The sequence below is a fragment of the Odocoileus virginianus genome, chromosome 5 (assembly GCF_023699985.2).
Source record: "Odocoileus virginianus isolate 20LAN1187 ecotype Illinois chromosome 5, Ovbor_1.2, whole genome shotgun sequence".
NCBI classification, from domain to species: domain Eukaryota; kingdom Metazoa; phylum Chordata; class Mammalia; order Artiodactyla; family Cervidae; genus Odocoileus; species Odocoileus virginianus.
Genome location: NC_069678.1, coordinates 48,447,440 through 48,475,134, shown reverse-complemented (window position 1 = coordinate 48,475,134; position 27,695 = coordinate 48,447,440). Strand labels below are relative to the sequence as shown.

The 27,695-nt window shown below is 38.2% G+C and overlaps 1 protein-coding gene and 1 pseudogene across 1 annotated transcript in view; one reads left to right on the top strand and one right to left on the bottom strand.

The window, feature by feature from the left end:
• The window catches only part of PTGFR (prostaglandin F receptor), a 60,174-nt gene extending 39,114 nt beyond the window's left edge, over positions 1–21,060 (top strand). Inside the window, exon 3 of the mRNA XM_020889674.2 lies at positions 17,185–21,060. Coding sequence (XP_020745333.1) covers positions 17,185–17,475 — 291 coding nt within the window. The 3' untranslated portion in view covers positions 17,476–21,060. The remainder of the gene's footprint in view (positions 1–17,184) is intronic.
• Positions 21,061–23,399: 2,339 nt separating this feature from the next.
• LOC110134966 (sentrin-specific protease 8-like) lies at positions 23,400–24,036 on the bottom strand (annotated as a pseudogene).
• Positions 24,037–27,695: the final 3,659 nt, after the last annotated feature.

Here is a 27,695-nt window from a genome sequence, read left to right as displayed (position 1 = left end):
GAAACACCCTAACATCCACTCTGAAACACCTTACTGCTACAGTCTGCTTTTGCTATTAAAACAATGTTGCCAGCAGTCAAACAAAGTAGTCTTTTGTTCCTCCAATACTACAATTGATTTTGGACTAGTTGTTTTCCCTTTAAGTCATAGGTGACTTGCTAATAATTACTTTAGTCATGACATTTAAGATAAACATTTCTTAGGATGAAAATACCTTATGTATCTACCACTGCTAATGTTTAGAGCATAACCTTTTTTTTTAAGTCTAATTATGGGTTTGAGATAGATAATCATAGCTAGAAAAAGCCAGAGTTTACAGTATTGCTATAGCATAGTTCAAAGTAAAATACTTCATATCACTTTTATAACAGGTAGGGCATATAAAGAAACATGTATTTTCATACAGGTGTTTTCTTTTGCTAAGGCCTGAAATTTTTGTCTACTATTTTTTAATTTTCATTATTGCCAAAGAACAGAAATAATCGAATAAGGATAACAATTTAGAAGTGTGGATTTTAAAAAAGTAAATTGAAAAAAAAGATCCGAAAGGGTATTTGAAGACCAGTCAAAAGGATGAGAGGAAAGAGACTAATAAAATAATAATCATGCCATTCATCATGGGGTAGATATGAAAAAGGAAAATAAAAAGATTCTGAGCTTTGATTCCTGGGTTGGAAAGATCCCCTGGAGGAGGGCATGGCAACCTGCTCCAGTACTGTTGCCTGGAGAACCCCATGGACAGAGGAGCCTGGTGGGCTACAGCCCACGGGGTCGCAAGGAGTCAGACACGACTGAGCAACCAAGCACAGCACACAGCAGAGCTTTGTCTATTGTATCACTTAACATCTCTCAGTTGATGCTAAAAAATACCTTTCCTTTCTGAGTGGATAGCTCTCCTCTGCTCTTGCATCTTTTTGACAACCATCCTTCTGAAGAGCACCTCAATTGTGTGGTACTCAACTCACATGACTTACCTGTTGGTTGCATGTGTTATTTCGGGCACAAGAGATTTGGAGCAATGCATTTATAAGCATATGTTTCTGATTTAAATAAATGATACTAGTAAAAGTATATTAATAGGAATACTGGATGAGAGAGTGCTAGAATCAGCTAGAAAGACAACTAGACATAGGCAGACAAAAATAGAAACCTAGAGATTTAAAAATGAGACATACCAATGCCAGGGAGACTAGTACATGAATCGTTCCTCATCATCTCCAATTTCTCAAATCCTGACTCAACCATGTTTTAGTTGCATGACCTGAGGCAAGTTACCTAACTTCTCAGTGCCTCAGCTTCTTTATCTTGATATAGGAATAATGCTTCTTTCCTCAAAGGATTGTTAACAGTCTTAAAGATGATAATAGATATAAAGTATTAAAACAATGCCTGGAACATAATAAGTATTCACTAAATGTTATTTATTTTCTTTTTATCTTGTTTGTGAACATAATATACCACTACTGGTCTCATTACTGGGAATGGTACAGTGAAAGGTCATGGGCTTTGAAGCCAGGTGGACTTGGATTTAAATCCTGCCTCTGCTGTTTACCAGCAGAGTAAACTTAGCCAAATTGATGTCTTTGTGATTTGGTTTTCTTATCTGTAGTATCAGAAAAATAGTCCCTATTGACTATTGGAGACTATTGATTATTTGAGACTATAAAAATAGTCTCAAAACTCCTTGGGAGTTTTGTCAATATATATCAAGTGCCAATATGAATTTTCCTTTCCCTTTCTGCCCTTCATTGAAGACAGAGTGGAGTAAAAGAATTCCATTATTCCTACTATGCCCAAGCCACCCCAGCAGATCTCGTCTTCCTGCTCCGCTCCTGTGACTGGAGGTGTCAGACAGTGAAAGAAGGGAGTATCCCATGGCTTAGTACCAATCCAGTGGTGCTAGTGGCTTCTCTAAAATTAAATCAAGCTAAGTGATTACCAGTGAGTTTGATTTAACGGTGGTTGAATCTAACAATGTATTATGTAGAAGGTGCATAGCACAAGCTCTTTTTTTTTTTAATGGTAGCAAACACTACAGTCTTATTCAAGGAATGATATAATGTTTAGACAATTTAAAAATCTTTTCAAAGTTGTTGATGTTCAATATTATATGTTACAGGTGTACAGTATAGTGATTCCCTACTTTTAAAGATTATGCAATTTTTTTATCTTAATGAAGTAAGATAATTATTTTATCAGGGTTTTAGAAAAGTTTTTTTGGGGGGAGTTCCAGTTTTATTTGTCTCCATTTGAAGTACTGTTTGCATTATGTTTTGATTTGGTTCAAAATTCAAAAGCTTTAAAAAGGTAAGTCTGTTTCACTCTTGTCCTATCCCTGATAGGCAACCACTGATATTGGTTTATTTGTTCTTCCAAAGACATTTTATGAATATGCATGCAAACATAAATTTATATGTATAAACTTTTTTCTCCTTCATGCAAAATGTAATACTTTTCTGCAACCTTGATTCTTAATTTTTTTTAAACTGGAGTGTAATTGCTCTACAATGTTGTGTTAATTTCTGCTGTACATAGTGTGAAACAGCTCTGTGTATACATATACCCCCTTCCTCTTGAGCCTCCCTCCCACCACCCCCATCCCAGCCCTCTAGGTCATCACAGAGCACCAAGCTGAAAGCACCACCTTGCTTTTCTTATCCTTAACAATGTACCATGGAGACTGCCCCATTAGGATATGTCGAGTGTCCTACATCTTTTTTTTACAGTACTTGTATAGATATGCAGTGTTTCTTTTTTGTTGCTTGCTTTTTGGCTTTTATTTATTTAAATTGACGTATAGTGATTTACAGTATTTTAAGGGTACAGAAAAGTATATGTGTGTATAACACATATATATCACATGTATAACATATGTATCATTATATATGTATGTATATGTATGTATATAACATATATATATGTGTATATATATATGTTCTACTTCAAATTCTTTTCCATTAAAGGTTATTATGAGATTTTGAATTTAGTTCTCTGTGCTATGCAGTAGGTCCCTGTTGTTTATCTATTTTATGTATGGTGGTATGTATCTGTTAATCCCAAATTCCCAATTTAACTCTCCCCCTTTCCCCTTTAGTAACTAAGTTTGTTTTCTATGTCTGATTCTATTTCTGTTTTGTAAATAAGTTCATTTGTATCATTATTTTAGACTTCACATGTGACATCATATGAGATTTATCTTTCTCTGTCTGACTTATTTCACTTACTATGATAATCAACACAAGCTTTTTAACCTGTAAGACAGAGAGGTCTGTGTTCTAGCACCTTGATGCACCCATTTCCCCTCCTCCCAAGCTCCTTAGTCCTTCTGGAATCTGGCCAGTCAGAAATCTCTGATCTATATCTCTCCTCTTCACCCTTACAAATCATTCTCAGTTTTGACCTGAGATTATGACCCTTCCCTAAGGACAGGAAAGGTTTCTGAGAAGATGTTTGATTTCTAACCTTAAAAATTTTAAGTATTTAGAACTCACTTTAACTAAGTCTCTTGAAGTAAATAGACACTTTTGGGCAGACTAGAAATTAATGGTCTCAAAGATCTGCCTGGTAGCCCACCAGGCTCTGCCATCCCTGGGATTCTCCAGCCAAGAACACTGGAGTGGGTTGCCATTTCCGTCTCCAATGCATGAAAGTGAAGTCGCTCAGTTGTGTCTGACTCTTCCCAACCCCATGGACTGCAGCCCACCAGGCCCCTCCATCCATGGGATTTTCCAGGCTAGAGTACTGGAGTGGGTTACCATTGCCTTCTCCTCAGAGATCTGAGGTAATCCTTGAAACACGTCCACATAAGCTTTCTTTTGCATCTGTTGATTTTCACTTTGTGTCCTTGACTTGGATCTGGGGTTGCCAGGCCTGCTTTCTGCTTAAATCTCTGAACTTCTGTTCTTGAAATTGCCTGTTTCTTCTTGTCTTTCTTATCTAAACTATGGGAGTCTTTTCCCTGTTCTCCTGTGTATCGTATAGAGAAGGAGTTGAGAAAGTATAATTCCTACTCAAGGCTTTTACAATATAGGGAAGGACTAGTATACATATATTGTCATTATCTCTTTGTAATATATTTTTTTTCATATTCTACTGATACTGTGTCTGTCAGTGCTTATGAAGTGGTGCCAAGCATTATGGGAATCTAGAACGAGAGATTACCAAGCTATAGACAGCTTAGGTAAGGCTTCCTAATGAGGATGGTGTAGGAAGTGTGGAAGGATAGGTCATTCCCAGGGAGGAATTAAATTTCCTGTGATATACTAGGAGTTAGAATCAATTCACCGGCTGCACGCAAAGGAGAAACTAGCTGACGTAATACTGGAGGCACAGGTGGGCAGTTTATTCAGATCCCAGGAAATAATTGTTCCACTGAACTTTGTACTTATTAGACCATACCTAGAGCATTAATTTTATTTCTGACTAGTGAGTTTTTTAAAAGGAAGATTCAGACTAGGGCATACGAGGAAGACAGCCAGGAGTTTGCAAACCATGTTGTATGAGGAGTAGTTGAAGAAAATGTAAGACCAATCAGTGTTATTTTTCTTTTTTTTCAGATTTCATATTTTTTATTTCTTTTTTATATTAGGGTAGACCAGTATTGTTTTTAAAGTAAAGTATGTGAAAGGCTGACATTTAGTAAGTGGACTTAATCCATGATGCTTTGGAGAGCAAAAAAATAAGATACACAGAGTAAATTTTAACTTGTGATAATAGGGAATGTTCAACAACCCACACAGTTAAAGTGGAGGAGGTTCTTTCATGAGTAACGCTGAGTCTTTCTCACAGTTAATTAAGGAATTTCTGCTCTGTGGAGAAGACTGGACTAGATAAAGGAGACTTTCCTGTGTTGTCTAAGATTTTGTGATTTTTTTTTCTTTTCAGGTGAAGTGATGGAGACAGTTCCATGTGTATATAATAAATGGAACACATGTTGTTTTTCTACTCTCAGGATCAATTAAATTCTGTCTTTGAAACATGAACATGGATCTTAGCTGTAGTGATTGCAGAAACACATACTAATTTACTCATGACTGGATTTGGGTCACAAAAACATTAACATGGTTCTTCAGACCCTTCTGGCTCAGAGACATCAATCCTAAACCTTGTTTTGTAGCTTCTGCCTTATTCTTGAGGACTTCCCTGGTGGCTTAGATGGTAAAGCATCTGCCTACAATGTGGGAGACCTGGGTTCGATCCCTGGGTCGGGAAGATCCTCTGGAGAAGGAAATCGCACCCACTCCAGTACTCTTGCCTGGAAAATCCCATGGACAGAGGAGCTCATTCTTGACCTCTTTCAGTGGCAAGTTGGATATATCTGTATTACTCTGAAAGGAAAATGAGAAGGGCTTTTTCAGGTATGTTTACAGCTGGAGCAGGACTTCAATCCTGAACCTGTTTCTCCTTCCATCCCCACCACTTCCTCAAGGTGGATGGAAACGTTGGCTGGAGCAATAGATTCCAGGGGCCTCCTTCCCTAGGCCTGGGTGTGGTGAGAGCTCTGTTCCCTCAGGTAAGAGTCTGTCCCAGTGTCTCCCTCTCCCTAAGAAGCTTTCTTTACTCTCCTGAAGTTTGGCAAGAATATTGAGCAAGTAAATTTCAGGGCCCCTAGGCAGTCTAGTGTAGTAATTAGAAGGACAGGTCCTGAGTATGTTTTCATTCAAGCCCAGCACTTCACATGGACTAGTCCCATATCTTATTGAACCACAGTTCTCTTATCTGCAAAGTGTAGATGACATTAGTACATAGTCATACGGTCATTATGAAGATTATTTGACCTACTGTGTAAAAGAGTTTTCCTAGTCCAGGGCAATACTCAGTTCTGATTTTTGTTTTTATTATTCATGGCCGTATCTTTTGCTTTAGGTTCTATAGCATGTTGCTCTAGTTTACAGCAGGCTTTCTGTCTTTCCTGAGAATTAGTATCTCATAACTACCAGTATGACCAGTTCCTATGACTGGGTCCTGGCATGTGTTTTGATGCTGGTCCAGTTCTATGGTAGAGTCTGCAGTTGGTAATACATTTTATTTTAACTGTAGAGTTTGTTATTTAGTTGTGAATAAGTTGCTCTCGTAACTCAGTACAACCTCTGTTTGATTCATGGAACATATCTTTTGATTTATTTTGTTTCACATTTCTTACGTTTTTTTTTTCCTGGATGGCTCAGTGGGTGAAGAATCTGCTTGCAGTGCAGGAGACACTGGTTTGATTCCTGGGTTGGGAAGATCCCCTGGAGAAGTAAAGGGCAGCCCACTCCAGTATTCTTGCCTGAAAAATCCCATGGACAGAGGAACCTGGCAGGCTACAGTCTATGGGGTCGCAGAGTCAGACACAACTGAGCAACTAAGCATAGCACATATCCATAGCCTTCCTTCTCCTAAGATGTACTGTGCTTAGTCCCTCAGTCATGTCAGACTCTTTTGGGACCCCACGGGCTGTAGCCCGCCAGGCTCCTCTGTCCACGGGATTCTCCAGGCAAGAATACTGGAGTGGGTTGCCATGCGCTCCTCCAGGGGTTCTTTCTGACCCAGGAATTGAACTGGGGTCTCCTGCATTGCAGGCGGATTCTTTACCGGCTGAACTACCAGGGAAGCTCATCACTTCATAGCATAAACATGGGGAAACAATGGAAACAGTGACAGACTCTAGTTTTTTGGGGGGCTCCAAAATCACTGCAGATGGTAACTGCAGCCATGAAATTAAAGATGCTCGCTCCTTGGAAGAAAAGCTATAACAAGCCTAGACAGTGTATTAAAAAGCAGAGACATTACTTTGCAAAAAATATCCATGTAGTCGAAGCTGTGGTTTTTCTAGTAGTCATGTGTGGATGTGACTGTTGGACCATAAAGAAAGCTTAACCCTGAAGAATTGATGGTTTTGAACTGTGGTGTTGGAGAAGACTCTTGAGAGTCCCTTGGACTGCAAGGAGATCCAACCAGTCCATCCTAAAGGAGATCAGTCCTGGGTGCTCATTGGAAGGACTGATGCTGAAGCTGAAGCTTCATTACTTTGGGCATCTGATGTGAAGAGCCATTTCATTAGAAAAGACCCTGATGCTGGGAAAGAATGAAGGCAGGAGGAGAAGGGGATTCCAGAGGGTGGGATGGTTGGATGGCATCACCGACTCAATGGATGTGAGTTTGAGTGAGCTCCAGGAGATGGTGAAAGACAGGGAAGCCTGGTGTGCTGCAGTCCATGGGGTTGCATAGTGAGACGTGACTGAGCAACTGAACAACAATAGCCTTCTTTAGAGAAACGATCACATGTGATATATATCTATGTATATATATATGGGCTTCCCAGGTGGCACCCGTGGTAAAGAACCCACCTGCTAATGTAGGAGGTGCCGGAGACACAGGTTTGATCCCTGGGTCGGGAAGATCCCCTGGAGGAGGACTCGGCAACCCACTCCAGTAGTCTTGCCTGGAAAATCCCATGGAAGAGGAGCCTGGCAAGCTATGGGTCCATGGGGTTGCAAAGAACTGGACATGACTAAAGCAACTTAGCATGCACGTATTATGTGTGTATGTGTGTGTGTGTATATATATATATAAACATTTTATTGAGAAATTTTTTTATGTTTGGTATTCTCAGATGACTATATTTTATTCCTTTGAAAAGTGTCAGAAAATTACAAGTTTTTCAGGGGTAAAAACTAGCAGCAGGGGCCTATGTGGACAATTATTCCTAGAAATTCTGGCATAAATTTTCCTTCTAAGAAGATTCAAAAAAAGTACAGGTCTGGCAGAAGGTACTGGAATACAAAATGATAATACATGTATTCTACAAATTACCCTTGTCTGGAAAGATTAATAGTTTTGTTTTTCAAGTGTTACACTTTTTTTCTTCTCTACATACTGTTCAGTTGAAAATTTTTCCTGCTGTTTGCTTTGTACCTCATTCCTCAGCTGTCAGGAAGGAACAAAGATGCATGTAAAATATTATAATTTAGGACAGTCCCATTCTAGGGGGGAGCTGTCTTAATGCAGTATGCCCATTTTTCTCATTTCTTTGTAACTGTCAGAGTCTGTAGACAGAGACAAAAATGCACTGTTGATTGGACCATTGATTAATCTATCAACAAATCAAACAGAAAAAAAATTATTTGTACAAGTGTTTGTATTATGCAGCATAAATGTATACTTTGGAGGTAGGCAACATTTCACAGATGTTCTAGAGTTGTGCTGTAAGAAATAATATATGTTTTTGTCTATTTCTCCCAACACTGTAATATTTCTGTTTTACTTATCTCTGCATCATTCACCAAGTACAAATATTGCCTTAATTTTAATGAGTACTCAATAAATAGGAAATTATTGAAATATTAGCTTCTATATTCAACAATGTAGAATTTATAAAATTTAGATATGGAAACAGTTCATAATTGAAAGATATATCCTGCTAGAGCTTCTACATTTCAATTTGTTACTTTTAAAAAATATTATATAGTAGTTAAGTTTTTTTTTTAACTAGAGTTAAGTTTTTTTCTCAAGGTTCTTATAGTCACAAATATTCTATTTTAAGCATAAATGCTATAGTTAAATCACCGTAAGTATATTTAACTTTAAAAGTTACCTGTTCTAGTGAGATAGATTCAGTGATTATACTCAGTGTTTATGTACCTTTTAAAAATTGCCATTATGGCAATATAAATGAAATTAAATGAAAATTAAAGTTTTACTTTTTGAATTTTCATAGGTACTATGACATTTAAAAATCCCTCACCTATGCATCATTATTTTTCACTAGTTATCTAAATTAACACAATGATTGAACTTCTTAAATGGAGGCATAAGGAAGTGGTTCTTTGGTAAAACTTCCAAATGGACCTTTGTCATCATATGGTAAGACTGGATTGTAATTGCATAATCAGAATTAGCCCTCATCTCTGTGGTTATTTAAGTGCCAAACCTAAAGATCAGTCTTTGGATAACAGTGTTATAAGGGACAATAACTTGAAAATCAGTGGACTGTACCTCTGTGTATGCTTTTATTCCCAAAAAAGTGTCCCTGAACTAAATCTTCTCTGATGATGGAAAGGAGGAAAGAATGGTCTGCTTCTAGGAATGAGATAGAAAGAAAGAAAGAATGTAAAGTCGCTCAGTCATGTCTGACTCTTTGTGACCCCATGGACTGTAGCCTACCAGACTTCTAAGTCCATGGAATTTTCCAGGCAAGAATACTGGAGTGGATTGCCATTTCCTTCTTCAGGGGATCTTCCCAACCCAGGGATCAAACCCAGGTCTCCTGCATTGCAGGCAGACGCTTTACCATCTGAGCCACCGGGGAAGCCCAGGAATGAGATAACTATGTATGAAACTATCTGCTTTAGTGACTAGGTGAGACCGATGTATAGTTGTCATAGACATTGTTCATTTGAAAATAGGTGTTGATAAAATTCTAAAAAATGGCTTGGTATCTAAAGAAGCTGAACATTCTATCAGAAATGGGTTTTTAATTATATATTCATTTAAATTTCCTTAAAAAAAATGGTGCCAAGGAGAAATACAAACTGCTGCAGAATCACGATAAATGCAAAGTTATTCAAGTCTGACTAAATGAAGTTTTTATGTACTAGAAAAATTGCAAAAACTCACCACTTTAATGACTGCATCTGTGATCATGTACTAGCAATAACTGCCTGTGGCACCTTTTATATGTCTCTATTATATTACTTACAATAATATAACTGCTTTCTTATCAGTCTCTACTCATAGGGATTTCATTCATTTAATTCATTCAACTAATATTGACTTGTCCTATGTATGCCAGGTGCTGGGTATACAACAGACAACCAGATAAAAATACATGCCTCGAAAATGATATTTTAGTTGCAGAGACAGAAAATCTAAATAAAGAAGCAAAATATATCGTATGTTGAGATTTCTCTAACTATTGTTCTTTGTATCACTGACATCTACTGTAAGGACTGGACGGAGTATACACTAAAAAACTGTTCACTAATAGATTGATTTACTTTCATGATTACTCAGAGGAACAAAAGGATAATTCTTAATTTAACATTGCTTATAATTGTTAATAGACACTGGCGTGCTGATACCAGTCAACAGAAAACAGACAGGGTAGGGGATGATGGAGTAACTTCCAGAATAAAACTTTAATGAATGTGAGCTCTGTGAGTATGAGTAGAGTGGCCTGGAAGACTGATTAATTTGGTGACCTTAATGTTTGATACAGAATTGCTGTTTAGTCTCTGTCATGTCCAACTCATTTGCAATCCCGTGGAGTATAGCCTGCCAGGCTTTGTCCATGGGATTTTCCAGGCAAGAATGCTGGAGTGGGTTGCCATTTCCTTCTCCAAGGGATCTTCCCAAGCTAGGGATTGAACCCACATCTCCTGCATTGGCAGGTGGATTCTTTAGCACTGAGCCAGCAGGGAAGCCGGGATAGGCAGTTGTTGTCGTCTTTCAGTCACTAAGTCATGTCTGAATCTTTGTGATTCCAGGGACTACAGAACACCATTGAGTTGGTGATGCCATCCAACCATCTTAGCCTCCGTTGCCCCTTTCTCCTTCTGCCTTCAGTCTTGCTCAGCATCAGGGTCTTTTCCAAGTGAGTTGGCTCTTCACAACAGGAGGCCAAAGTATTGGAGCTTCAGCTTTAGCATTAGTCCTTGCAATCGGTATTCAGGGTTGATTTTCTTTAGGATTGACTGGTTTGATCTCCTTGCAGTCCAAGGGACTCTCAAGAGTCTTCCTCTAGCACCACAGTTCAAAAGCATCAATTCTTCAGTGCTCAGCCTTCTTTATGGTCCAACTCTCACATCTGTACATGACTACAGGAAAAACCATAGCTTTGACTGTGCAGACCTTTGTCCGCAAAGTGATGTCTCTGCTTTTTAATATGCTGTCTAGATTTGTCATAGCTTTTCTTCTAAGGGGCAAGTGTGTTTTAATTTCATGACTGCTGTCACTGTCCACAGTGATTTTGGGGGCCAAGAAAGTAAGATCTGACATTGTTTTCATTTTTTCCCTATCTATTTGCCATGAAGTGATGTTTTTTGAATGTTGAGTTTCAAGCCAGCTTTTTCACTCTCCTCTTTCATCTTCATCAAAAGACTCTTTATTTCCTCTTTGTACCCTTCCCTTAGGGTAGTATCATCTGCATATCTGATGTTGTTGATATTTCTCCCAGCAGTCTTGATTCCAGCTTGTGATTCATCCAGTCTGGCATTTTGCATGATGTACTGTGCTTATAAGTTAAATAGGCATGGTGATAATATACAGCCTTGACATACTCCTCTCCCAGTTTTTAACCAGTCCATTGTTCCTGTCTGATTTTAATTGTTGCTTCTTGACCTGCATACAGGTTTCTCAGGGGGCAGGTCAGGTGGTCTGGTATTCTCATCTCCTTAAGAATTTTCCACAGTTTATTGTGACCCACACAGTCAAAGGCTTTAGTGTAGTCAATGAAGCAGAAGTAGATGTTTTTCTGGAAATCTCTTTCTTTATCTATGATCCAATGGATGTTGGCAATTTGATCTCTGGTTCCTCTGCCTTTTCTAAATCCAACTTGAACATCTGAAAGTTCTCGGTTCATGTACTTCAAGCCTAACTTGAAGGATATTGAGCATTACCTTGCTAACATGTGAAATGCGTGCAATTGTATGGTAGTTTGAACATTCTATGGCATTGCCCTTCTTTGGGATTAGAATGAAAATTGACCTTTTCCAGTCCGGTGGCCACTGCTGAGTTTTCCAAATCTGTTGGCATGTTGAGTACAAGACTTTAACAGCATGATCTTTTAAGATTTGAAATATCTCAGCTGGAATGCCATCACCTCCACTAGCTTTGTTTGTAGTGATGCTTCCTAAGGCCCACTTGACTTCACACTCCAGGATGTATGGCTCTAGGTGAGTGGCCACACCATGATGGTTATCTGGGTCATTAAGACCTTTTTTTGTATAGTTCTGCTGTGTATTCTTGTCATCCCTTTTTTTAATCTCTTCTGCTTCTGTTAGATCCCTGCCGTTTCTGTCCTTTGTTGTGCCCATCTGTGCATGACATGTTCCCTTGTTATCTCTAATTTTCTTGAAGATATCTCTAGTTTTTCCCGTTGTATTGCTTTCCTCTGTTTCTTTGCATTGTCCTCTTAAGATGGCTTTCTTATCTTTCCTTGCTATTCTTTAGAACTCTGCATTCAGCTGGGTGTATCTTTCCATTTCTCCATTGCCTTTTGCTGCTATTCTTTTCTTAGCTATTTGTAAGCCCTCCTCAGACAACCATTTTGCCTTTTTGCATTTCCTTTTCTTGGGAATGGTTTTGGTCACCAACTCCTGTACAATGTTATGAATAATTATTCATAGTTCTTCAGGCACTCTATTTGATCTAATCCCTTTAATCTATTTGTCACTACTGTATAATCATAAGAGATTTGATTTAGGTCATACCTGAATGGTCTAGGGTTTTCCCTACTTTCTTCAATTTGAGTCTGAATTTTGCAATAAAGAGCTGATGATCTAAGCCACAGTTAGGTCCTGGTCTTGTTTTTGCTGACTGTATAGAGCTTTTCCATCTTTGACTGCAAAGAATATAATCAGTCTGATTTTGGTATTGACCATTTGGTGATGTCCACATCTAGATTCGTCTCTTGTGTTGTTGGAAGAGGGTGTTTGCTATGACCAGTGTGTTCTCTTAGCAAAGCTCTGTTAACCTTTGCCCTGCTTCCTTTTGTATTCAAAGTCCGAACTTGCCTGTTACTCCAGGTGTCTCTTGATGTCCTACCTTTGCATTTCCATCCCCTAAGATGAAAAGGTCATCTTTTTAGGTGTTAATCCTAGGAAATATGCAGTCACCTTAACAGTTAGTTGTACTATGTGGCCCAAATAAGTGGAGATCTTATTATATCATCTGTCTGTTTTGCTCTTTGCAACTAGCAATGAACACAAACATTCTGGCCCACACACTTCTTTGATTTCATGTCTTGAGAAGTATCAACTTAATTAATTTGTTTTTCCATAGAATATCCAAACACTTGGCCTTTTCAGTTCTCAGTTAGAGTTCTAATCACTAACAAAGATGACTGACTGTAACCTGCCAAGCTCTAAAGGAAGATATTTTAGAAAATAACACAGCATAGTTATGTGTCAAGTAGCTCTTGGAAACTAGATGAAAGACTGCATGAGTGATGAGAATCTATGCACAGCTCTCTGGAATCCAAGTTCCAGTGAGCCAGCCAGAGAAGAATGCTTTCAAGGTTTGTGAGGTGGCTGTTGATGGAGCCTGGGGAAAATGGTAGACATTCCTGCTCTTACCCCAACTCCCAACCTTCTATCAGGCTTATCAGGGCTGAAATTCCCCAGCAATTCTGTAGTACCCCACTCACATAAACATGGGCATTCATAAATGATCAACATTAGTTCTGAGTCTTTAGCGCAATAGTACAGGCCTACTTGGGGGATCAAGGGCTTCCCTGACGGCTCAGTGGTATAGAATCCGCCTGCTAGTGCAAAAGATGCAGATGCAGTCTTTGGGTTGGGAAGATCCCCTGGAGAAGGAAATGGCAACCCACTCTAGTATTCTTGCCTGAAATCTCACATACTTAGTACCTTGGTGGTCTACAGTCCATGGGTTGCCAAGAGTTGGACATGACTTAGCAACTAAAACCACAACAACAACAATCTCGGAGATATCATGAGTTTGGTTTTAGATCACCACAGTAAAGTGAATATCACAATAGAGTAAGTCATGAAATTTTAGATTCCCAGGGCAAACACAATTATGTTTTACACTATCCTGTAAGCTCTTAACTTTGCAATAGCATTATGTTTAAAAAAACAATGTATATACATACCTTAATTAAAAATACTTTATTGCTAAAAAAATGCTGACCATCATCTGACAACATGAGGTTCCATAAACCTTCAATTTGTAGGGAAAAAAAAAAAGAAAATACAGTATCTGCAAAGCACAATAAAGGTATGCACAATACAACAAGGTATGCTTGTATATTTCAACAAGTTACTTGAGGAAAAAAGTACAGATTATGAAGTGATTCATAATTGAACATAGTAGTGAATTAGAGACAAAACACAGGAGAAAATCAAAGTCCTCTGCAATTCTACTATCTAACGTTAACCGAGAAAACCCATTGAAATACACTAGCTTTTTTTCTATGTGAGCACAAAATTACACAAAGTTTTTCAAAATCAGGATCAGACAACCAATATAGTTTGGTAACTTGCCTTAAAAAATTAAAATTGAGAACTTACCTGGTGGCTCAGTGACTAAGACTCTGAGCTCCTAATACAGGGGTCCTGGGTTCAATCCTTGATTGGGAAACTAGATCCTACGTGCCACAGCTGAGCGTTAGCAACTAAAAGGATCCTGCATGGCACAACTAAAAAGAAAAGGTCCTGTATGCTGCAACTAAGACCCAGTGCAGCCAAATAAATAAATAAAAATAAATATTAAAATAAGACTGAATCACAAACATAAATGCTTACATATCTTCCACTACATGAAATTACCGTAATTTATGATTTGTTGCATACGTGGGTTGTCCTGAATTTTCAATAATATACTATTGTCAACAATATACTAATGATCTTTCTTTTACATAAATACTCCAACACATCTTTATTGGTAGGTAACTGGTTGGTGCTTCTCCCAAGCTAGGTTCAGAGCAACCTTGTTTCCAGGCTGGGGCTGGGGTCATGGGAAGGGGAGAGTGAGGAGTGTCTGGCCACTACCCTGGTATTCTGGAAAAAACCCTGGGTACTGGCTGCCCTCAGCAGAGGACACAATGTATTTTCATGGCTGTTGACCACTTTGGTGTTTGAAAGGGATGGAGGAAAGTCAGAGAAGTGCATGTCATGTAACTGAAGCCTTTTAAGCTTGCATGTTTCTAAGCTAGGCCCAGCTGTTTCATCCAAGTGCACCAAGCATCTTTGTTCCCAGCTACAGAGAGCAATGTCTTTGCTGGGCTCTGAGATCTCTCGGAACACATGTAGTCATTAACAGGAAATGCATTCACTTAATATTTATCAGGCATGAGAACTATTGCTTCTTTCATTCTTGAACCCACTCCTCCCCAACCTCCATCCAAAAAAAAAAAAAAAAAAGCAAAGCAAATAGATTGTAAGTTCCATAAGGACAGGCAATACCTGCTTCATTTGCCACTGTGTCCTCAGAGCCTAGCACATTGCCTGGCACATAGCAAATCAACAAATATTTGATAAGTAAAGAAATAACATGAAAGTATCTCAAGTCAATTGCCAGTTGGGCCTTGGCCCTTCTTTCTTTCAAGAGAAACAGGGCTCATATAGGCTTATTTCTTCAATCCTGTTAGCTAACTTGGGGAGAAGTGATAGAAGCATCTGGACCTAACCCAGGTACTGTTGTCTGAGGACTAATTATTTGTGCAGTGAAACTTGGTCGATTTTATTAGCTAGAGAATCTTTAGACCTGCACTTTGACCATTTTTTTCCCTACAAGAGGAACCATAAAGGAAAGAATCATTTCCCAAAGGATCTGCATGGACTGCAAGATCTTGTTCCTTTTAGTGGCAACAAACTGCCTTGGAATCCTTTACTTTTAGAAACATTCTAGGCCTCAAAATATCAGACCATTGTGATGGATGAGCAGATGTTTCTCTGATGACTAGGTGCTATTCTTCTAGAAACAGCCTCAGTGAGTAAAAACTAATATAATTTTGCTCATTTTACCATTTGCTGAGAACATCTTAGGTGCCAGGTTTGTACCAGATATTAGAAATAAAAATAAAAAGAAGAGATGATCATAGATTTGCAAGTAAATAATGCATCATTATCACGCAGTGTGGCACATGACACAGCTGAGTAGGGACAGGGTGCTGGGATAGCACAACTTGCTAATTCATCTCAGTGAAGTTGGGAAAAGTTTCATGGAGGTGAGCCCATTATGACATGGGGTTTGACGGATGGATAGAAGTTTGTCAGGTAGAGAAACGGTGAGTAGAGATTGAGTCATACAAGCCAAAGCTCAGAAGGGCATGGTGGATCTGGGACAGTTGAGGCCTTTACTGTGGTTGGAGCATAGGATGTTGGCAGCAGAGATGAGGTTATAGAGATGGATTTCAGATGCGTCATCAAGAAGGCAATTAAGGAGTTTGTATTTTGTTGTGTAGACAATGAGGATTTTGGTAAGGGACATTTCTCCTTCAACCATGAGTATCACCAGCCAAATTGAAACATTTTATTCTTGATAATGACCCATCAAGAAGACCAAGAAGACTTGATTTTTTTTTTTCATTTGGGTTTTAGGCTTTTACATTGTCTTTTTTTTTCATTTATTTTTATTAGTTGGAGGCTAATTACTTTACAATATTGTAGTGGTTTTTGTCATACATTGTCTCTTAATCCCACTGACATAACAGTGTAATCCCCCTTAAGTTTTCAGTTTTACCTTTTGTTCATTTATTTGTTATTTGTTTTTATATCCAAGGTGTTTTCAAAGACATCTTGTTTGCTCTGCAAATGTTCATTGAGAAGTTAAAGCTAGGCTCAGTGCTTAGACCAGTTCTAATCTATAGCTAGGGCTTCCCTGGTGCCTCAGTGGTAAAGAATTCGCCTGCCAATGCAAGAGACATGGATAGGATCTCTGGGTTGGGAAGATCCCCCGGAGAAGGAAATGGCAACCCACTTCAGTTTTCTTGCCTGGGAAATCTCATGGATAGAGAAGCCTTGAGGGCTTCAGGGGGTCACAAAGAGTCAGACATGACTTAGTGACAATGTATAGCTGTTCTAAATAAAAATTTTAAAACTCTTATCTATAGTTTATATAAACTTTAGCTTATCTCTACTTTAATCTATTTGCATAAATAAACTTTAGTTTTTCATTGAAATTTACAAATATGTTGGCTTTGAATGTTCCATTCCTAGAAGTAAGAAAAGGCCTGTTACTAGGATCAGTGTTTGCTCTTTGGTCATTCTGTTTGTGCACATTTGACTTGCCATATAAGTTGTTGTTTTTGTAGCTCTGGCGTCAGTTTGAATTCAAAGGATTTAGATGTCTATGTCAATGTTTCTGCTATTCTGCTATCATTTCTTTTTCTCAGTGTTTTGCAAAACAACATCACTTTGTGGAAAGTGAAATAAATACCATGTAGCAGTGTGTTAAGTTAAAAAACAGTAGGACTGAGGAAATGTCTTATCAACTGATTTCTCTATTTTGTTTGTTTTGCAGGTGACAATGGCCAGCATTGGAATGAATATACAAGATTTTAAGGATTCCTGTGAAAGAACCCTGTTTACCCTTCGAATGGCAACGTGGAATCAAATCTTAGATCCTTGGGTGTATATTCTTCTCCGGAAGGCTGTCCTTAGAAATCTCTATGTGTGTACCAGACGCTGTTGTGGAGTACATGTCATCAGCTTGCATGTTTGGGAGCTTAGCTCCATTAAAAATTCCTTAAAGGTTGCTGCTATTTCTGATTTACCAGTTACAGAGAAAGTAACTCAGCAAACAAGCACCTAGTTGAATAGGATGGTAAATCAGGGTAGGTCTAGGACCAAATTTTAAAAAGTGTTGGCAATATTTCAGTTAATTGTATAAATAGAGAAAGTCTAACTGGAAAAATCAGCCCTTACCCAGATAGTATGGGGGCGCTTTTGTCAGACTTGGCTTTTAAATTTGTTAAATTAGCTGCATAATTACATATTTTAACATGCTTTTGTCAACTGGAGGTAAATGTGATAAATAATGCCATAGGAGTCAAACTGAAAGCAGTTTGGGCCTTATCTGTGCTATTGTTGGCCTTTGCAATGAGTGACTCTCTTGATGTCTGAAGCATGTATTTGGTCTACTACCTGCACAGTGAAATGGCTAATTAGGGGGTCACTGCTTTATGTAGACCAGGCACAGTGCAATGGGGCACCCTCTTTTGATCTGGTCTGTTTTACTCCTCATTACATAGCCTCAGTTAATACATGAGTTGTCATGTCACAGGGGATTGATTGTAGCTTCTTATAATGACTTCCACATATGTGGTTGGCTGTCAGGTTGCCTGATCTTGTGAGCCTGTTTAGAATGAACTTTTCTTTGTCATATTTGACAGATATGACTGCTTGCATTTATTGATATGAAGGTCAGTTTTTGTGAAGATTTTAAGTCATAGCTTTGCACAGTTTTCAAGTAATCACCATTTCCTCTGAAAATGCTCATGTATCATCAGTAATCTGTAGAGAAACAAAGTCTGTGTGAGCAGGTGTAGAGGTGACTTGTGTTCTAGCGGTTCCTAAGGAGCTCAGCCACGGATGATGCAAACAAGCAGGAGTGAAACCCCAGGTGATGGGTGCACAGAACACTGGCAAAGGTGTTTTACCCGAGCGCCATTGACACAGTGTCATTTCCATGTCAGGGAACAAAAGAAACACAACCTTTAAAGGAAAATATTCAAGACCATCTGCATCTAGTGTGTTTCTTCTCACTTGTACACACACACATCCTCTCACACACAACCAAGGACATCAGAAATTTCAGTTGAGAAGAATTCCTTAAATCTGTAAGATGGCATCTTCCAAAGCCTGTACTACCGGTGTCAAGGGGAAGTTTGGCAATTAGCCAGGCATTTTGAGACCCTTATAATGGTTACCCAAAAGATAAAAATCTCTCTCCAAATTTCCTAATAATGCTTTAAATTTTTTCTTTGCTTGTTTGTGTAATTGAAGAATTTTAGTAATCATTCAAAATGTCCCGAGTCTGTCAGAGCATAGGGTAGCTAGTTCTGCTTTATAGTCGGGAAATGCATTTCTATAAAAAACTAGTTTTTTCATTAGTTGGGGTCTGTTTTAATATTAATCTTCTTTGTGAAACTGACTAGATTCTCTAGGAAATCTGTACAGATCAATTAGACTTACGTTACTATTTTTACAAATTTTTGCTTTTGACTGGTAGTTTAAAAGTTCTTGTTCTTGTTTACTTTGGTGAATGTTGGTAAATTCTAATGAATACATTAAAAGAATGTATGCTTAATGTAATGAATACACTAGAAGAATGTTTGTTCAAGCAAACAGCCTGAGTGAAGCTTTAAAGACAACTGTTTTTTTTTCCCAGTGAATTTAAAGTAGGGCAACATGCATATACACACTGGTGTATGATATTCTTAGTTTATGACCAGTAAATGATGAATCACACCAAGTTAGGTCACTCACATATGTAGAGCACATAGTAGATGCTTGATACTTCCCAAATTGAACTACTGGAAAGGATATGTTGGTGCAAATGAGCATGGAAGTGCAAAGGTTTTGTGTACTTTTAGTTTAAGCTGACAACTACATGTTGGTTATTTTAAGATATATGTATCTATCTATCTCCAGTGTATATACTTTTTAAAAAGCCGTTGCAATTTGTGATTGCTGTTATATTACATAAATGTTCTCACATGTTTTAGGAGCACTTAAAGACTAAAAGAATTTATAGATGGTTTAGAGGAGATACGTATTTCCTGCAGTTCCTTGAGACAGTGTTGGTGTTCTGTGAGCTGAGATAGAAGGAATCAGAGCTCCATCCTTTCTCCTCAGGCTGGTTGGGGTGCTGCAGTGAACAGTTCCATAGAGTCTAATCTAGGAGATATACGGAGGAGAAAACCTCCGTTTTAGGCCTCTTCTCCTTGAGAAGACAAATGACAGAATTGTTTCTCTCTTGCTATGATGTCGCTCTGGCCGTGTGTGTCTGTGTTGAGGAGATATTGTGACATGGCCGTGTATGTGAGTGCATGAGCTTAGCATGCAAGATTTTGGGGAGTGACAGGGCAGTCATTCTCTGCATATCCTGGAAGGGTTATCTCTATTATCTGAGCTTAGGTTTAGAACAACTAGATGGGTTTCATGATGCTGTTAAACTCAAGAAATAAACACCAAAAATCGGGAAAAAAATTAGTCAAAGAAATATGTGTGCTTACATTGTGTTAGGCTTTTTTGTCCACAGAAAATGAAATGAAATGAGCACAATAATATGCATATCTGACTTCGCAATTTTATTTCTGTTATTATATGTATTTCCATGTGGTTTGACTATTTATTATATAATGAATAATAAAGTGGAGCATCTACCAATAACTTTCATATATTTGTTCAAAGGGGAAGGATATTTGTTCAAATGACTGGAAATAGTGTTCAGCAAGCTTACCACTTTTAAAGCTTTACAGTCTACTTTCAAATTTATCATTAGACCATCAGAGTAACTGAATTTCCCTTCTCATTGGATAAAATAGTATCTAAGCAACTTCATATACAATTTGATTACATTATTTCTGGGGGATAATGTTTTTCTAGGCAGATTACTTGAAAAAAGCAAGCTTTTTCTAATGTTAGTGAACTTTAAGAAAACAAGACTAAAAAGCCCCAGCAGACGTGTTTAGGTGTACAGAGAGAGAGTGCTGTTTCATAATTAGCTTTAAGTATATCCCAAAATATCGGACTTTTTACTGATGGATTTAGCTAGATGATAGAAATATGTTCTTTAACCATTTTTTTTATAAAAGCAGAAAGTTGCTTCTAATTATCTGTTGTTGCTGAAGTGAAAAATACTAAGTTAACACATACACACGTATACATAGATATATCTGTCTTGTAAAACAGATGATCTTGTTTGATCATTTTCAGTATGAAAATGATAAACCTGCTTTAGTTTTGTGCCTAACCTGAGTTCAGAGTCCAAGTAAGATCATTTAGTAAATGAAGTGAATTTTTTGTGAAACTTAGTGCAAGCTTCACATATATGTTATCATTATTGTTCAAAACTAATTTTCTAAGGTGAGGCTATAAAGGATGGGAGTGTACATTTTCCTGCTTCACTGGGGATCAGAATATTCTACTGCTTGGTAAATAATATTGTTGGACTTCAACTTGTCATTGACATATTTTAACAGTTGATGAAATGTGTTATGTGAATAAATGTATTTTATGCTCTTCATATTTGTTGGATTGTATAAGAGAGTAAATAGTGATATGTATATTTTGTGTCTTCCACCAGTATGCAACTCATGTCATTTTAGTGCTTTGACTTGTTTAAAACTTCAAACAAATGATTTCTAAAAAATAAACTTTTGGTGTTTATCAAGACTGGTTATTTTTAGGAAGATTACATACAGTTTGGAACTCTGGAACCTGAACTTTCAGGTTTAGGTTCCTGAAACCTAAACTAAGGATTTCGGCTTATTTTCCTTTTGTCCCTTTCCTGTCCACTCTTCTGTGACATCTGCCTTCTTTCTTTTTCCTGTGCCTCATCTTACGTAGGTAGGTTATAATTCTGATGGGAATTTGATCATTTCCAAAACACAGTGGCACAAGTATACCTGTAATAACAACAACCCCCAAATCTCAGTGCCATAAATCCAGGAAGCTTTGGATCTCACCCGTGGATACTGTCCACTCAGAAGGGGAGCTCTGCTCACTGTGAGCCCTCGGAGACCTTGGGACGAAGCAGCAGTAATCTTGGATGTTGCTGTTTGTGGTGCTAAAGGGAAAAACAGCCCGATGAATCAGGCACTGGCTCTAAGAGCTTCCGCCTTTAGGTGACACGTATTGCTTTTGCTCACATATCTCTGGCCAAAGCAAGTAAAATGGCCCTACTAACTTCAAGCAGGGCAGGTAAGTGTAATACTATGAAATATCTCAAAGGAGGGCTGAGAAAAATTGGTGGATAGCAGTAGTGATTTCCATATTAGGTAATTATTGTGGGTTTTTTTTTTTCATTATTGACTTCCTAGGAGCATTCAAACTGGAACCAGGTTTAAAAAAAATTTTTTTTTTAATGTATGTAGAAACATCATGGGATGCAAATATTTAGGTCTCATTTATTTAAGAATCTTGTAATCTACAAAGATAAAGCAGAATGAATGCCATATATATTCCACAAGCATTTTGCAATTAATAGAAATTTTAGATGACACCATAGAATAAAAAGTGAAAAGCTTGGTTTTTAAAAATGCAGGGAGTAAACATTCTGTACAATGCCGAGAATAGCCTAGTTGCAACATTGTCTGAAATAGTTGTTTTTCTAATAAATGAAGATGTTTGAAATTTGCTTTTACTTTTGCATTTTCAGTCTCTTTAGAAATGACAACCCACTCCAGTATTCTTGCCTGGAAAATCCCATGGACAGAGGAGCCTATTAGGCTACAGAACACGGGGTTGCAAAGAGTCGGACATGACTGAGCGACTTCACTTTCACTTTTAGAATATCTTGATACCTTAATATACTCTTTGCTGTTGAATTTTATCAAACTATTAGAAAATCCAAAGTAGGATAATAGCACTAGAATAAGATTAAACTATATTTCTTTTCTTTTTCACCAAGTCGCTTCATTTTGAACCCAAACATGACAGTATATGAAATGAATCAGAAACCTGGCAAAATTGAAATCTTAGGAATCTTGAGATATAAGTTCATGTATACTGAATGTTTTGCTCAGAGATTCTGTAGGAAGTTATTGTAAAGAATTTCTGGCAGAGTTGTCTTTCTACCCTGCAAAAATATCAACTGAAAGTAATATGATAAAGATATGATATGCAGTTATGAAAAAGTATTAATAGTTGAAAGATTTTTATATGATCAAAAATTTCATATTTGCTAAAGCATAATTTTTAGTTACTCATCTAGATTGTGGAAAAAATAGTGAAATTACGCATTTTTTTTTAAATTTAGAAGGAATAGCATTTCTTTTTTACTCTTGGTTCCACATTTCAAAAATTACCTTATCTGCATTTTGAATCAAGTGAAAGAGTTGAGAAAGGTCACTTTTTCTCTTTTATATCTCAAAAATAAACCAACTTATAGTAAGTTTCGGAAGCAAAACAAGAGGTCCACCACAGACATTTATTTCAACACACTTAAAGTGCTCCAGGAATCAGATGGGCAACTATGGGCTTACATCACCTTTATCAAGTATTGGCAAAGGTTATGCCTGGGAAAGCCTTTGCTTGTTGAGTGGAAGAGATGTCATCGAACTGAGTAACTGATAGTACTTTGATCTTGAATTAGGTTAGGTCTTAATCTGCTTCTAGCCAGTTGATCTCTTGAAACATGTGGGCTGTGGTTTTTGGTTTTTGGTTGCTCTATGATTTTCTTCTTGTTTCTAGATGTAATGTATTCTTAATTTGTTTTACAGATCAACCTTTTTTCTTTGTAATAAACCAGTGTGGATGAGGGAGCCCAAAAGGGAATTAATCAGTTTTGGTGCATATTTTGAAGACATCTTCACAGAACATATTGCTCTGAAGTTAGGGTTAAAGTGAAACTTTCCATTAGGATAGTGCAGAGGACAACCTTCTCTCAGGGGAAGGTAAACATTCTAAGCTTTTCTCTCCCGGGTATCTTCCCTCAGGCACTGAGTCTGCAGCCCTCCAATACATGGGGACAGGCAAAAGAGACTTCAAAAGTCAAATATATTTCAACAGCTAATTTTTAGCGAGTCTGGCAGTGAGATATGTTCATTCTTCTCTCTTCTTTGTGATGTTTGTAGGAGTGATTTCGCTGCAATAGTGATTCTGGCTGTTGTCTAAAGGAGTTCTGACACAAGGCCTCAGTGTTACATATCACATACATCCCACAGTCACAGCTGTTTTTGTTGAGCAGGGGCTTTCTCTTCCACAAAGGCCAGTTTGTTTCCTTTTCTGCCTGAGAAAGCCTCTAGTTTTTCTGCTACCTGCTTTGCGTGGAATGAGTTGCTACCATAAGAATCATAATGAAAAAAGCCATTTTTACCTTGCAGATAAACCAACGAGCTCCAGTGGGCTCCCCCAACTGTGTGGTTGGAATTATCATTGATGGCTAAAAATACAACTCTCTTGTTGGGGAGATCCAAGGGTTCAAGGAACACGGTGATCTCTGCTGGGTTAACAAGCCACTTGATGAACTGAGTAACTTCGGGGCTGATGAAGCAGATGTGGTCAGAGCAGTCATGAAATTAACTGTTGGCAAAGTACTGAAAGGAAAACCCAATAATGTGGTCATTGAGCCAGTTTGGAGGGTCCAGTAGTGAGATGACTGCTGCAGGAGACTGTCCATGTAACTCAAGACTACTGGGTCCATTTTGTACTGACCAGGGCTGCTCAGAAAAACAGAAGCTGCTTCAGGCCTCACCACCCCTACCAGCCTCCAAGTAGCTCTGTACCAGCTGGCAAAGGAAAATTATGCATCGGTTTTATAGGCATCTTAGTCCTAAAAAGGAGACATAGAATTACTGAAATCTGAAGGAACTGTATTTTAGATTTGAAGTGCCCTTTACTTTTCTACTTAGGATGTAAACTCAATCTTAGAGTTTCATATTTAATTTCATCTGAGTTATTTTTAATGTCTGATTGGTAAAACTCCAAATTAGCAAATTGCACCTGTTGTCATGTTGCTACTTTTCCCATGTTAAAGGAGACAATTTTACACCTACATCATATTAGTTTTAACAAATAAGATCATATAAGACATGCTATTGTGTTCTGCACTTTTTAGTTTCAATTTGTCATTCAGTTGTTCAGTCGTGTCCAACTTTTTGCAACCCCACAGACTGCAGGGTGCCAGGCTTCCCTGTCCTTCACTGTCTTCTGGAGCTTGCTCAAACTCACGTCCTTTGAGTCTGTGATGCCATCCAACCATCTCATTCTCTGTCATCCTCTTCTCCTGCCTTAATCTTTGCCAGCATCAGGTTCATTTTGAATGAGTCAGCTCTTTGCATTAAGTGGCCAAAGTACTGGAGCTTCAGCTTCAGGATCAGTCCTTCCAGTGAATATTCAGGATTGATTTCCTTTAGGATTGACTGGTTGGATCTCCTGTAGTCCATGTCAATATATTCAGAATACTGCTAACAGCTAAATAGCACTACATAATATAAATAATATAAATAAATGTGTATTTATACACATTTATAAATGTGTTACATAATATAAATGTGCTATAATTTAAATTAACAATTTTCCTATTTGAGGGAAAGTTGTTTTTGTTTTCAGTTATTTCCCTTTTAAAAATGATGTTATTTTGATATGCACACCTTTATGGTTTTGTGTATGTGTGTTTTGTGGAATTGCTAACTTAAGACCTGCTCATTTTCAATGTTCATATGCATTGCTAAATTGTGCAATGTGTACCCCCATCCTCTTTTAAGAGGAGATGCCCTATTCATGACATCAGCTATTGTGTATTCCAGCAATCTTTGTATTGTCACCAATTTGATTGGCAAAAAATAAATTATATTTAAGTCATCCTTGAGGTTACTTGCATTTTCCATTGCTAATGAAGATGAGCAACTTTTTATACGTTTATGAGTCATTTGCGCTTCCTCTGTAAATTTCCTGTCCCTGACCTTTATCCATTTTTAATATGCTCATTTTTTCTTCTTGACTTGCAGGAAGACTGTGCATATTAAGGATATTATCTTTGTCAGCTTGGTCTTCTCTAACAAAGTACCATAGACTAGATGGCTTAAACAATTGAAATTTATTTCTCCCTGTTCTGGAGGCAGGAAAACCCAAGATTAAGGTGTTAGACAATTAACTGGCAAGGGCTCTCCTTCTAAGCATCTTCTTGCTGTATCCTATATGCTGTGTCCTCACTTGGCAGAGAGAGGAAGCAAACTGTCCGGTCTCTTTTCTAAGGGCACTAATTCCCTTATGAAGACCTTGCCCTCAGGACCTCATCAAATGATAACCTACTGTTACAGTACAGGAAACTCAGTGCTCCGTGTGAGCTAAATGGGAAGGAAATTAAAAAAAGAGGGGATATGTGTATATTATAGGTGATTCACTTTGCTGTATGGTAGAAACTAACAGAACATTTTAAAGCAACTGTACTCCAATGAAAATTAATTAAAAAATAAAGACTAAATTACCCCCCAAAGGCCCCATCTCTAAATACCGTTACATTGGGAGACAGGGCTTACATGTGGGAATTTGGTGCGAGGGAAACGTGATTGTGTCCACAGCAGGTATTGATACTTTTCTATGTTTGCTGCAAATACTTTTCTATCAGGCTGCCACTTTCTTCTGCATTGAAGGTGTCTTTCAGCACACAAGAATTTTACATTTTCACTTAGGCAGAACTAAACTTTAATGGATTCCTTCTTTTGTTTTTTGTTTAGAAAGACTTTCTGTCCTCAAAGATTATAAATATATCCCCTTATGTCGTTTTCTACAAGTTGAGTTTTGTTTTTAATCTTTAAACTGTGTAGTTTTCATGGGATGTATGTTTGTGTGTCATGTGAAACGGGCCTCTAATTTTTCTTTTTAAATTCCAGATATATAACCAATAGATCCCACATCATGAGATTAATTTCAGAATTTTTTTTCTAAGTTATATTTTTGAAGTCTTATCTTGGATAGATTTCCACTAGGCTTTTTGAAATATTGCACTTAGCTCACCTGGCCTCTATTGTTAACTCAGAATGGGTAACAGTGGTCTAGACCACACAATAATAAAACAATAGTACCCTTAGTATTAAACAATGCCACTATCACTAGTAGGACTCAGCATTTGAATTGTTTTTTGAGTAAAGAATATTTGTGTAATACCATTTTTCCTGTTTGCCATATGTCTTCCATGACCATGAGTAGTTTCCAGGTGGTTAAGTGGGTTAATTAGGAGGTATATTATTTTGCTGGAGCTGTAATAAAGCACCACAGACTAGGTGGCTTAAACAACAGAAGTGTATTTCCTCAAATTTCTGGAGGCTAGAAGTTTGAGACCAAGCTGTCAGTTGGGTTGATTTCTAATGAAGCCTGTCTCCCTGTCTGTTTCCTTTATCTTCACATGGTCTTTTGTCTGTGTGTAATATCCTCTTCTGATGAGGATAATATTGTAATATTGGATTAGGGTCCATCCCGGGGATCTCATTTAACCTTGCTGTTGTTTAACTGATATGTTATGTCTGACTCTTTTGAGACCCCATAACCCACCAGGCTCCTCTGCCCATGGGATTTCTCAGGCAAGAATACTAGTGTGGGCTGCCATTTCTTTTTCCAGGTGATCTTTCATCCTCCAGGGATGGAGGCTGCATTCAGGCCTCCTGCATTGCAGGTGAATTCTTTACCACTGTGCCACCTGGAAAACCCTTTTAACCTGAACGCCTTGCTGAATCAGATTGCTTGACTCTATTCCACTGACTTATTCAGTAGGTCTTGGGAGGAACCACCAAATTTACATCTCTAACAAGATGTGGCAAGATGGCCGAGCGGAAGGATGTGCACTCATCTTCTCCTGTGAGAACTCCAAAACTACAACTGGCTGCTGAACAGCCACAGACAGGAGAATGTTGGCTCCCACCAAGAAAAGATATCCCACATCCAAGGGCAAAGGAGAAGTCCCAGCAAGATGGTAGGAGGGGTGAAATCACATTTAGAATCAAACCCCACACTAGCCAGAGATGCTTAGAGTGTTCAAGCAAATCTTGTGCACACCAGGACCCAGAGACCCCACAGAGTCTGGGCCAGAACTGTGTTTGAGTGTCTCCTCTTGACATACAGGTCAGCAGTGGACTGCTGAAGGGGCAGGGGCTCTGGGTGCCATAGACCTGGCTATGGCATAAGCCCTCTTGGAGGAGGTCACCATTAACCCCACCAGAGAGCTGCCAGAACTTAAACAGGGCTGAGGAAACAGACTCTTGGGGGGCACAAACAAATCTCGTGTGTACCAGGACCCAAGAGAAAAGAGCAGTGACCCCAGAAGAGACTGACCCAGACTTGCCCGTGAGTGTCCAGGAGTGTCCAGTG